Source organism: Quercus suber, unplaced genomic scaffold (genome assembly GCF_002906115.3).
Source record: "Quercus suber isolate HL8 unplaced genomic scaffold, Cork oak 2.0 scaffold_375, whole genome shotgun sequence".
Taxonomy (NCBI): Eukaryota; Viridiplantae; Streptophyta; class Magnoliopsida; order Fagales; family Fagaceae; genus Quercus; species Quercus suber.
In genome coordinates, this window is record NW_027069827.1 from 259,006 (window position 1) to 272,934 (window position 13,929).

Here is a 13,929-nt window from a genome sequence, read left to right on the forward strand (position 1 = left end):
ATGTTTTTATTGAATTTAATTTCAAGTCTGAGGATTTTCATGTTGATGTTGATAGGGAAACTATAGAGCTGGTGAAATTTTCTGATTGCATCTGGGTTTTTACTGAAACCCCAGAATCCCTAAATTTAATATTGGGGCTTTTCTATTTTGATTGAGGGCTTGTTTGTGGTTTACATATCTTGTAATTGGTACTTTGGGGAGTTGCATGAGAGATTATAGTGATTTGTGGGTTCATTTGGTTAGGATTGTGGAATTCCTGTAAGATCCGGAACCTAAGCTTGAGTAATTGAGATTTTTATTTTTATATATTTTTGGCCTGAAAAGGCTTTGTTTAATGCTTGTATTTGAGTAATTTATGTTTTTAAAATCTTTATTAAAACACCCATATGCTTCCTTTGTACAATTAGTTTAATGATTGTGTCTGTGTTTAGTGTCATATGTTTTGTTCAAAACCAGTCCCAAAAACTTACGAGGCTTGCGATAAGTTCACAGCTAGTGTAAAATTTAGTCCTTTTATTATGAAGTGATCTAGTATTGATATAAGTTGGGTCATCCACTATGCAAATGGCTGAGTCTAATTGTACAAGGCTAAGTTGGGGAAAACCTCTTTTTTGACCCACGCCGAGGACCTCTTCGTCCTCGGCATACTAAAGATAATTTTTGGGAGGGGACAAGCCCAGAGCAAGCTGTCACATTCACACTTAATGTATTCACCTAACCCCTCTGGCCGCATTAATGGGGATATAACCCCTTAGCAGGGTAACGTTGATCAGAGTGAACCACTTGAGTACCGATAAGGCCTCTGATGGGACGGACGGCCAGAAGAGAGGCGAATGGATGATCAATAGATGGAAGAAGGAGATAGGAAGATGAAGACTATATAAGAAAAGCAAGTAAAGTAAAAAAAAGGAGAGGGGGGAAAAAGAGAAGAAGAGGGGCTCCTCGGCCATGGGCCGAGGAGCATCCCTCCAGTTGTAGAGAAACTCTAAGTATTTTCTTTTATAAAAAAGAGTTCATGCTTGATGAACGACGAGCAGCGCCTAAACCTTTAACCCACTCTCTATAAATTTATTGTTTGGGCTTGTTGGGCTGAAAACCCATTGATACTCAGGGTCAAATCCAAACTGAGTCCCTACAAGATGCTATCAATTTTTTTTTTTTGGTTGAGAAAAAGATGCTAGCAAAATTAAATACAAAAACTTTATTAGTAATTTTGCATCTCAAAAAGCAATAACATAGCTTTTTTTTTAATCAAACAAAATAAAGTATAGATTAAGTAAAGATTATTTGATTGATTTCATATATTATATAAAAAAAGATGGATCAAATAAGTCATGATTGTGCCAAATGAATATCCTATTTAATTTCCACGTCTTTGTGTCAAGTGGATATATAAAATTTAATTGCCACTTGTAAGGAGGAAAATAAGATCGAAGAAGAAAACTAAATTAGTTAATTAACTATCCAATAAAGTTACTACAACTCATAAAAATGTTTAATTTCATTCTTATCCAAAGTTATATATACCTACAATCTAATCCTTTCTGATTTTTTCTAGTTAGCAGTTGACAAGTTCTCATCACGCCTGACATTAATAAGAACTACGTTGACATGAATGAGTACCTCGCCTTCACTGACCTTTAGGTAAGTCTTTTTTAACACTGACAATTAGTTTGGAATTGATGATACATAAATTATATAATAATCATTCATTTCATTTTTATTTTTAAATTATATAAAAATAATAATTATTTTAAAATAAAATTATATATTTTATGTAGATCCATGATTAAAACCTTGTGTAGGGACTCAGTTTGGATTTGACCCTGAGTATCAATGGGTTTTCAGTCCAACAAGCCCAAACAATAAATTTATAGAGAGTGGGTTAAAGGTTTAGGCGCTGCTCGTCGTTCATCAAGCATGAACTCTTTTTTATAAAAGAAAATACTTAGAGTTTCTCTACAACTGGAGGGATGCTCCTCGGCCCATGGCCGAGGAGCCCCTCTTCTTCTCTTTTTCTCCCCTCCCTTTTTTTTGCTTTACTTGCTTTTCTTATATAGTCTTCATCTTCCTATCTCCTTCTTCCATCTGTTGATCATCCATTCGCCTCTCTTCTGGCCGTCCGTCCCATCAGAGGCCTTATCGGTACTCAAGTGGTTCACTCTGATCAACGTTACCCTGCTAAGGGGTTATATCCCCATTAATGCGGCCAGAGGGGTTAGGTGAATACATTAAGTGTGAATGTGACAGCTTGCTCTGGGCTTGTCCCCTCCCAAAAATTATCCTTAGTATGCCGAGGACGAAGAGGTCCTCGGCGTGGGTCAAAACCTGCTAAGGGGTTATATCCCCATTAATGCGGCCAGAGGGGTTAGGTGAATACATTAAGTGTGAATGTGACAGCTTGCTCTGGGCTTGTCCCCTCCCAAAAATTATCCTTAGTATGCCGAGGACGAAGAGGTCCTCGGCGTGGGTCAAAAAAGAGGCTTTCCCCAACTTAGCCTTGGCTGGTCAGTCTTCCTCGGCGCTGGCCTTGGGCCTACTATGCGATGGGCTGTGGCTGTCAGGCCCACGGGCCCCACACCTTGTAATGCACAAACCTTCAACTAGCTTACTTATAAAAGAAGTTCTATTTATTTATTTATTTTTTTGATGAACAAAATAAGTTCTATTTAAAGTTGTCACTGAAGACACACTATATCGAGTACATGTGAGCTAGGTAATGGACATGCTCCTTGGTAGATTTCAAAGACTCGAGGAAATAGAAAATCAGTTGATCCACAATGTTTATCTTAGTTTAATAAACAGAGGACTAACAAAGGCTACACAACTTAAGCACGTGTAGTAACAATTGTAAATGACTAAATTTCAAGTTTGAAATAAAGTTAAACAAGTAAAATAGTTTCACAAGTGTGAATTTGTATTGATCAATGTGTGGTATAATTATTTGTGATTACAAAAAGAGTGATCTTCTAATTTGATCTCCTTGAAAGATTTGCTGATTGGAATTGTGATAATGTGATTTTGATTCAAATATCAAATTAATATCCTTCAATTTGTTTGAGGAATGAATTGAAGATCTTTGAAACAGAATTACAACGAATTTTTGGCTATAAGTTTGTTAGAAATCTTTTATTCTTCGAGTTCTTCGTGTGTTCTTTGTGTTCTTCATGTGTTCTTTGTCTTTGAAGATTTGCAGTGGAAAAACTTTGGGACTTTGGAGGCTTGAATTTGTAGAGAGTTTCACCAATTTGTGGTTTTTTAAAGTTTCTAGAGACTTTTAAACTTGATTCCAGTGAATTAATTTTGAGATCTAGGAAGATGATTTGGATGATTTCTATTTGAATGTTCTTTGTATTTGAAAGTTGAAGTTTTTGGAGGCTTTAGGGCTTGATTCCAGCCGTATTTCTGTACTTCTATATCTTCTTGATGCTGCTTGTGGTGTGGATGTCTTCCTCAATGTTTTGGTTTGTAGAAACGCCTTAGAAAGACTTTTATTTATAGGAGTTTGGGAGTAGTTAATTGACACGTGGCAGAATCTAATTGGTGACACATGTCACAACCTGAATGGAGGAGCTTTAAAACTTTTTTTACAAGACACATGCCATTATTTGATTGGTAGAAATGTCTTGATTTTCAAGATGACACATGTCAACACCCGATTGAATTGCTTATGTCATTGCTAGCATATGTTAGTGACACTTGACAGATTTCTGTTGGTTTCTGAATAATGACAGTAGAACCTAGTAGTAGTACGTGGTGCTTCCAATTGACCGTACTTTATAGATTTGGTAGTATGATGTGGCAGCTTATGATAAGTCTGAAAAATTCCCATCTCTTAAACAACTACCCATTTCCCATTACAACTGATTGATTTTAACCTTTTGAGAACTAATTGTATATGCAATGAAAAATATCTTGAACCATTAGGATATATATCAATTATCTTGTGCCAAATTTGATTAAAAATTATTATTATTTTTGTGGATTTTGCTTACTTGGTGAATACAAGTTAGATTGAGGTGATTTATAGAATGACATGATTTCTTTCCCATTACGAGCGCAATAAGAGGCTGCTTGGATGGCCAATTCTCATGACTCAACTCTCAGTTTTTATAACTCAATTCTCAAAAATGGTGGGATCCATAGCAAAATACTCGTTTGCCTGCACCAATACTCTATTTCCATAACTCTGTTTCCAATACTCAATTCTCTAATTTTTGAGTTATGAGTTATGGAAACTAAAAACAGTTTTTGGCTGTTTTCAGTTTTCAATTCTCATAACTCAATGACATTTTTGTAGATAACACTATATGAGGGACCCACTGCCATACTTTTAGTCACAACTTTTGACCATCTATTTTTTTTTTCTTCTTTCTTTACTGGGGTTCACCGTCTTCCTTTTTTTTTTTTTTTCCTAGGGTTCGGGTTTGTGGGTACTCTGAAAGAAAAAAAAAAAAGCTGCAGTGGTGACAGAAATGGGGCCCACAAATAGTATGAAAAATATTGAGTGATGAGAAATGAGTGATGTGCCAAACAGGTATTAATTTTAGAGTGATGGATGATGAGTGATGATTATTGAGTTATGAGTGATGAGCGATGAGTGACGGAAATTGAGTGACGAAAATTGAGTGATCAAAAAAAGGTGGCCAAACAGCCTCTAAATGTCTGACATTGATACACACTGAAAAAAGGGGGTGGGGGTGGGAGAAGGAAATGATATTTATTTATTTAGTCTAAATATGACATTTATTTAACTTAAACATGACTGTGAAGTTTGATACAAAATAAATGAAAAGATTCCCATAATATATATTGCAAATTTTTATGGTTGAATAAATCAACGGCTATGGTGTTTGATAGGAAGGGAATGGTGTTTTAAACAGATGTGAAAGGATTTTCTTTACCAGGTCATTACTAAGGTACTGGTACCCTGCTTGGCTTGGATGTATGCAATCCCAAAACAAGTACTGGGAAGCATTTGCACATAATTTACTATATTCATTACATAATGGACCTGTTTCCACAAACCCAGTTCCGCAGCAGCCTCTATTAGTTTGCACAAAGCCTGTTGGACCACAAAAAAATGAGTCCTAAGTTACACAATTGTACATGTTAAGAAAACTTTGAGAGGGTGCCTTACGTACCATATTTTTGTGGATTGTTGATCATGTCATTTAGGGGCTCATACACATCTGCATATGCAAATAATGTCCCCGGAAGGGATTCTTGCAATTTGGGCAACAGTTTCACTAACTTTTGATTATGAGTTCGAGAATGTAAATTTTCGCTCTCCAAACATCTTCTATCATTCGGAAGTAGTTTAAATCTTGTAGTTATTTGAATGGGCAGACAACCTATCGGAGGAAGCCCTGCTATAATCATAGTACGCAATCCCAGGTTGTATAGCTCCTATAGATATACAAAACAAAGAAGAGAGTAATGCTTTAATAGCAGAATAATAATCATGGGGGAAAAATAACCCTAATGCTAGGCACATAGCATCATGACCTGTTGTGATCACAACATACTGTATCAGTAGTTTTGAAATAAAATTATGAAAAATGTTGTGTCTCTAAACTTATTCGGCAAACAAATGTTATTTAGGTACGACATTCCAGGAGGAAGGGCAGATGCATGTTTTACCTTAACAAAGTTTTTCATCCCTTCCAGCAAAAAATCTTGGTATTCATCAATGGTGAACTCTAGCCTCCTTGAGGGTATATCATAGAAATTAAAGATAAAGTCATTAGTTCCCGCACTAATAAGGACCAAAGAACCATTGATTATCTTCATAGCCTCGTCATTCCCGACAAACCCTTTTAGCCTTTCCATATAATTTTTGAAGTAGTCAATTTGCTTCATCACTGGGATGACATTTGATATGTCAACTGTCCAATTATCATAACCTGATCCAGCTGATGCAAAACAAACACCAGTGCGGAGTTCATCATTTGTTATGTTTGGATCAAGAAAAGGAGGGACATTATCTTTGATTCCTAGCAAGTTTGCTACTAGGTCAGGAATCAGTTTCCCATTAGAAAACCTTCCTGCAGGGACTTGACTATCTTTACCATATGGGGCATGATTGGCTTTCAAAACGGTATGAATGTAGTTGTTATTCCCAGTATCTACGGTTGAATCACCAAAGATTAAAACGGCTTGGAATTTTGGCAAGGTTAGGGATTTGCTTGTGGTGGTACTAATGGATAAAATATGAATGAATATGATGATGGAGAAAGGTGGTAGTAAGATTTTCATTTTTTCGAGTGGTTTACATTATCCTATAAAGTAGCTTTAGTATATATAAAAGTGGAACATTTAATTTATGGCCATTTTCAAGTTGCGAAAACATTCAGATGTCAAATCTTGTTAATTAAAGAAAATTAATCTCCCCATGAGGTGCATAATCTTGATAGATATCAAGTTATTTAATCTTGTTGATTTAATGAAATTAATCTCTAATCGAGATGTATAATGGAGTTAATAACTTGACAAATTATTGTTAGCCAAAAAATTGTCAAATTACGAAACATTGCTCGAGAATAAATGTATAAACAATGAAAGAAATAAGAAAATTTAATGACGAATATGAAAATTGAATAATTCTAGAGATACAAATTATTTTACAATTTTTTTTACAAACTGCTAATATGGTGACTGATTATTGGTAAATGAAAAATTGTTATTAATGATGGGCCTAAATAAAAACCAATAAGAGATTGACTACATCAACATTTTGTAAAAATGTTGTAAAATAGTTTGTGACTGTAGTATTACTGATGAAAATTTTAAAGAATTGGAAGCATAATTGAATTTCTTTTCTTAGACAATATTTGTCTCCATGTAAGTGTTGTTAGGAGTGCTGAATTGAATGACTAATTTGTCGAATTATTGTAAACCAAAGTTGTCAAATTACATAAAATTGCTGGAGAATAAAGGGTAACAAATGAAAGAAAGAAGGAAATTTAATGAACAATATGGAGATTTTGATGGCTTGGAGGCACAATAGAATTTCTTTCCTTACACAATATTTGTATCCATATAAGTGTTGTTAGAGGTGCAAAATTGAGTTATGCTTTGTTTGTTTTAGCATTAATATTTTTTGAAAAATGGATAATTTTCTGGAAAACTATCTTATTTTTTGGAAAACTATCTCATTTTCCTGTATTTGATAATGACATTTAAAATGAGCTTGATAACGTTTTCTAGTATTTGACATGCACAGTTATTTTTTATAAAATTCCTTGTGCAATTTAAAACATGTATAACATGTGTATTTTGTAAATCAACTAATGTAGTCAATTTAAATAAAAAAACCAAGTATGAATTTGGTTTTTAAACTAAAAATTTGACAAAGGATACAATCAAAATTAGTTGTCCAATTTTCATGATCTCTACCACTCATTTTGTTTGTTCGTTTAGACCCTTAAAACTAGATTGTTTAACCTATTATATTAACAAAGTGATTACTTAGAATAATTATTTAGATCTAGATTAAACACAAATAAATCATATCATGCAAAGTAGCGGAAAAGTTAATAACACCACGATATGATGACCTAGGAAAACCGATGAAACGAACAATTTCAAGGTAAAAACTTAGAGATGATTTGGCCTAAATATCCTTAAGGTAAACAAATCCACTATAAGAGAATTGAAGTTTTTACAATCAGATTTAATCTTAAATCTATTGCTACCTCATGTAGTAACTTACTGACGCGACCATATGCAAGGACTCCTTCTCTTCTTGGATTTACACCAACAAAAGCTGCCTTACTTGTGACTTTGAGATCCCACTCAAAAGTTTCAGATCACTATCAATAATGATCTTGATGCATCAACTATGTTCTACCAACGCTTGATTGTAGTTCTTACTCTGGCAGATTCTTGTATAGTTAGAAGGTACAAAACCTCTTAGATCTCACAAAGAGTAACACATAAGTCTTCTCAAAAGTTTGAAAAACATAGCTAGAGTTTCCCTTTTATATGTGGAGAAGTTTAAATGAAACCCTAAACGTTTTCGCAGGCTTGGACCTGTTCAAAAATTCTGAAGAAAACTTATGCTTGCGATTTTTGATCGGCCGAGCCTAATTCTCGATCGGTCGAGTTTGATAGAAATTTTCTTCCTTTCTCCTGTTAGCTAAACTTGAAACTTGAAACCAACACTCTTAAGCATTGCCTAATATATGAACTAGACATGTTTTGCTCTTGGTTTGCCAATACAATAAAAACATGATTCTAAACATTTAAACCTAAATCTTTAGAACCTAACACATTTTGCTCATATATATGAATACAACGCTCAATGGTAATGAATACAACAACGGTAGTGGATACTGATGGATATAAGCATGTACGCAGCGGAAAATTAACGGATCTACTTCATTCTCAATCTATAACACGCAGTATGTAAATTTCAAAATTCGAGTACAAGAGAGCGTATCTTGGTGCGGTGAAATTCAAAACCGAAGATCAGAAGTTCTTGGGAGACTTTTAATCTTCACTCCAATTTCACTTGATGCCCAAGATGTGTGGTCTCTTAATTAGTTTCCAAGGAGAGAATAATGAGTGTCCAACACTCACATATAAATCATTTCATTTCTTATGAGAAATCTCATGAAAACACTTAATGAAAAGTCTCTTGAAGAAGCCCTTAATGAAATTCTGTATGTTACTCTCCTTATATACAACTGATTATCTAATTGGGCTAGCCTTTTGGGCCATTCCAATTGGGCTCTAGTATGTGGTTTGGAGTGGGACCAAAAGGGACCAACAAGACTTTAACTCCAATGGGCCTTGGGCTTTTCTGTCAACTCTTGACTAGTCCAAAGTTACCATTAACTATATTTAATACCACTATATAAATATAGTTGCACTCTAGGCCTTATCTATAAATTATATCCTAAGACTTTATTATATATTCAACTCCTTCATTAAAATATTCGTAGTAATACAAAGTCATAAATGTTGACCGCCACTTTGTAGATTACTACATCTTAATCCTTGAGTACCCGGTTTAATCCTTTATGTTATTCAATATATATTTATGAAATCCAATTCCATAAATATATACTTTAGTAATTCCTTACTAAAGTGGTTGGGTCCAACATTCTGAATAACTAAACCCATTAAACTTATCTCAAGAGAATATTTTATATCTCCGTTAAGAGACTATGAATTCCATCTTGAGAATATATGTTCCATCAATATTAAATGCGGTTGCCTAACATACTAAGGTTTTGACCGTTACTTATAGATCTCACTCCTGATATATCAAGGCAACTTACATCTCATGATCAGATCCATTATTCTCTCAGGATTTAGAGTTGATGTAAATAGAAGTCGTGAAATTTATTATTCATTTGACCGTCACTATAAGAATAATAAATCTCATAGCGGTCCAGTTCAATATGCCTTAACTCTTAAAACATATCAACATATCAACTAGAAGTGTTCACTTTCATGATTAAGACAAATCATCTTAGTTGATATGATATAGTTTTCGCAGATGAAATGCCCAATTTCATCACCGACTACGAATTAAAATTCTGAGTTTACAAAGAACTTGTGATTTACATCTTCTGTGACTTTTCACATAAATCACATACTATGCATCTCATGGACTAAGATAACATTCCATTAGTTCATAAATAGATAGTCTCATTTAATTAAACAACTTAATTATTCATGACATACAAACCAATTGGATTTTAGGGCATAAACCCTAACAATCTCCCACTTGCCCTCAAAGACAATTTACCATGTATCCGACACTTATCTCCCTTTAGAGTAACTCATAGTCACTCTAAGGCAAGGTTTGGAAGCAAGTTTCAGCCAGTTATTACATAAATTATCTTTTTCTACTACTACTTCTCACGTACTTATATCTCTCTAATGAGATGATACTTACGCTTAATGTGTATCTTCAATACCTAGGATGAACACATATCTTGAAGTCCAACTTCATGAATCACAATCAAACTACAAGTCAGTATTTGTACATCCAGTAAGTATCAAATCCTCACTTTGGTGGACAAGCATATAATCCATCATTCTCCTAAGATATTTGAGTATATGCTTTACTCCCACTAAATTAAGTAATCTTTGATTTAATTGATATTTGCTTACCATGCCCACCGCAAAATAGATATTTAGCATAGTATATAGCATAGCACAAAGACTTCCTATAAATTTTATATAAAGAACCGTCTTAGTATGCTCTTCCTTTTATATGTCTTAGGACTATAGTCCTATATAAAGGAACTTCAAACTTAAAAGGAAAGAATCATTTCTTAAAGTATTTCATGCTATACTTGGCTAGAATCTAATCTATTTAAGCAGTTTGAGATAGACCCAACATCCTAATTTCTGAATTTTAACAAAGTTATAATTCTTAAGATGTAGCTAGTCTTTCCCAAGTACTTTATATCAAACTGGACTAGACAACCAAAAATTCTATTGATGACAACAATTCTACATCATTCTAAATGATTAGAATGTCATCAATACACATTAAGAGATTTATTATTCTATATAGCTTTACACCCTTAAGGCTTTTAAATACTTGATCAAAATTAAATAATTTGATTGCTTGATCAAAGATGATATTTTATGATTTAAATGCTTACTTTAGTCCATAAATGGACTTTAAGCAACTTACATACTAATCACTATTGGTTCTTTGCTATGTACAAGTCTAGGTACATCATATAGACGTCTTCCTCAAGATTGCTACTAAAAGAAGCTTTCTTGATATCCATTGCCATATTTCATCCAAATGAACTATAATGGATAAGAGAATCTAGATAGAGTCAAACTTGACTATTAGTGAAAAAAAAAATCTTTTCATAATCGAACCATTTCTTTCTGAATAAATATTTTCACCACTAGTCTTGACTTTGAAGGTTTGCACCTTCAAATCTATTAATCTCATTTCCTTGTAGACCTATTTGAGAACAATAGGTTGAATGCCAATAGGCGATTCTATAAGTTCTAGACTTTAAATAGAATATAATTCTATTCACATATCCTTGATCCAATAATTCATATTCATATCATCTATGGCCTCTACGTAGGACCAAGGATCAGATTTATATCCTTGTGGAATAACTTCAAAAGTTTATCCCAAAAGTATGAATTTACAATCCTCCCACTACGATATTGTACCGGTGTACTAGCTATACATATATATATATATATATAGAATAATACTTTGTGGTGTATCTAATACAATCATCTCATTTCTAAATGTATTTTATAGTTGTCTTACAAAAAATTCAGACATTTTCTTCTAGAGCATTTCTTTAAGATTATTCACATAGTCATCATCAAGAACTTTGTATTTGTACTTTACAAACATCTTGTAAGAACTTTATGACCACTAAAATAATCTTATGCAATTTCTTTTGGATAACCATCATAAACACATATTTTCTACCTTTTGATTTCAATTTGTCAGACTTCCTTTCTAGCATAAGTGTTGGATATCTCCAAAAGTGGAAGTATCATATACTAGGTTTTCACCCAATCCACAATTTGATAAATATCATAGGAACAAACTTTTCAAATCAATTTTAGAAAATGTGTAGTAATTATTAGAGTATATCTCCAAAAGAAATAAGCAAATGGAAATACTTATTATGTACTTTACTATTTCTAAAAGAGTCTTATTTTTCCTTCATGTATGCACTGACTTAAAGAAGTCATTAATACTATATTCCTTTACAATAAAGGAGTCCTAGATTATATTATCCTCTAAATAGAATTCATAGATTGGGAATTTAACAAAATAATGGTTCTAAAAGCCCATCTTTCACCAATATTGAATACCATTTAAATTAATAAGATCTAGACATAAGTGTCAAAATATACAATACCAAAGGACATAAACTTTCTTTTTAAAAAGTAAAACATATAAATTTCCATCTAGAAAACAATCATGGACAATGTTTAGCTTTACCAAAATCAGAAACACTTTCCTTTTGGTCATGCTTTTGAGTCTAATTTCATTTTGGCAACTACTAGGGCAACTAGCTTGTCTAACTGTTTGGTATTATAATTCCTATTCTTACCACCATTTTCTTTCGGTTTAGGTTAAGAATTTGAATTAAACCATATTGATCCTAGCCTTAGCTTTTAGGATGTCTTCCGTTGCGTAGAACTCATTCATCAATTCAGATAATAATAATAAAAAAAATATTTTCAAAACAATTTGAATTGATCAAATGATTCTAACAAGAACTTGTGGATCATATCCATATGAGATTAACATTTAACCTCTACATCTAAGAATTCCAGTTCATTTTAAAAAATTAAATATTTTCATAAATGACATAGAATTTGAACTTCTTAAGCTTTTCTTACCACTCAATATGATTCATACCAACTATCTCATTTAGACTTAATACAAAGTCTAAGTCTAGTACTAACTCTTGCATCTCATGCTGTAGCATAATTGAGATAGAAGCCAATGTAACATTTTAGTATTTGAATGAAGACTACGATTACATCATAAGCTATCTTCCATAAATGCATCATGTATAGAAAATTATGACAATGCTGAATCAAAACATAAATATGTACTTGAAAGTTCAAAAAAGGGTATAAAACACCTTTGAACGTTTACACCCCAAATAACAAAAATACCAATTCAAGCTTTATATCAAACAATTAATGTGCGAAATATGATAACAAGCTTATAACTGAATTGATAGAACAATCTAAGCCAAATATAAATACATCCACAGCAATAAATATAAGGCAAAGGTAAAGGGAAAAAAGATGCAAACACACGGACAACACACGATGTGTTATCGAAGAGGAAACCGAAGTCCTCGGCGTAAAACCTCTCCGCCGCCCTCCAAGCGGTCAAATAATCTACTAAAGAATGTAGTTGGGATACATGAACAGCAGAAGACCCTCCAAGCCTAATCTACCCAAGTACCTAAGCCCTCCAAGCTTCTTGCTCCAACGAGGTTACGTCGAACCTATTTCTTCTCTAGCTTCCCGGATTCCGCTACTTGACCATAGTATCAACCAATGTATATTGGTTTCTTTCCAAACTGCTTTCCAAAGCACCAAATGGACTTTCTCACAGACGTGGGTGTGGTGAGACAAGGGTTGGTAAATGACCTCTCAAGGGTATGATAATGGAGAGGAAGAGAGTAGAGGAATTTGTAGAGTCTCTTTAGATGAAGATTGGGGATGAATCAATCTTGTATTTCTCTAGGGTTTTCTCTCACAAAATTCTCTCTGGAAGCTCTCTCAATATGATGGGTATAAGGTGTATATATAGTAGGTGAGAAGGGAATGCAAAACTTCAGTTTTTGCCAAACAGGGCAAGTTGGCGACTTGATCTCGCGGCTTGGCCAAGTCGCAAAATCAAGTCGCGACGTAACGGCCTGGCCAGACTGGAACTTTTGTCCTATAGCGTGACAGCTAGCGCGACCCTTCAGCTTCCCAGTGGGCCTCTCACGTGACTGCCTTTCGCGGCTTGCCAGTCGCGAACCATCCGCGAGTCCTAGTCGCGAGACTCTGTTTTTCTTGCACACTCTTGAGCTTTTCTTCACATCTTCTCACACACTACCCTTACAATTTTTCCACCTAAATACAGGGTTACTAAGTGCTAAATTACAAGCAAATTGGTCACGGAATAAAGCCAATCAGATGGTTGATTAAATTCAACCTTACAATCTCCCCCTTTGGCTATTCCGTGACAAAACCCTACAACATACTCTAGACTTAAACGTGAGTTGGGAACAGTTGGAAAACTCACTCACATCTAACTCTAGATTCTGAAAAGCTCTTGAACATATGAATAAGTAACTCCTGAAACACAATAACATAGCAATATCATTGTACGAGAAAACTTAATATGCAATATGGAGCAAAATAAGCATGATCAAGCAAAAATGAACATAGGCATAAAAG

The 13,929-nt window shown here is 33.9% G+C and overlaps 1 protein-coding gene across 1 annotated transcript; it reads right to left on the minus strand.

Moving 5' to 3' along the window:
- Window positions 1-4,844: 4,844 nt before the first annotated feature.
- On the minus strand, window positions 4,845-6,258 carry LOC112000454 (GDSL esterase/lipase At2g30220). The gene is made up of 3 exons (XM_024032597.2): window positions 5,644-6,258; window positions 5,145-5,409; window positions 4,845-5,065 (listed from the first exon to the last, which is right to left on the minus strand). Exons 1-3 carry the CDS (start codon window positions 6,256-6,258, stop codon window positions 4,845-4,847), a joined length of 1,101 nt encoding a protein of 366 aa, XP_023888365.1.
- Between the last annotated feature and the right edge of the window lie 7,671 nt (window positions 6,259-13,929).

Excerpts from the sequence above, each read along its gene's own strand:
- LOC112000454 (XM_024032597.2), bottom strand. The coding sequence starts at position 6,258 with ATGAAAATCTTACTACCACCTTTCTCCATCATCATATTCATTCATATT. Across the intron at positions 5,410-5,643 it reads GGATGAAAAACTTTGTTAAG|GAGCTATACAACCTGGGATT; the intron begins GTAAAACATGCA and ends GTATATCTATAG. Across the intron at positions 5,066-5,144 it reads CAACAATCCACAAAAATATG|GCTTTGTGCAAACTAATAGA; the intron begins GTACGTAAGGCA and ends GTGGTCCAACAG.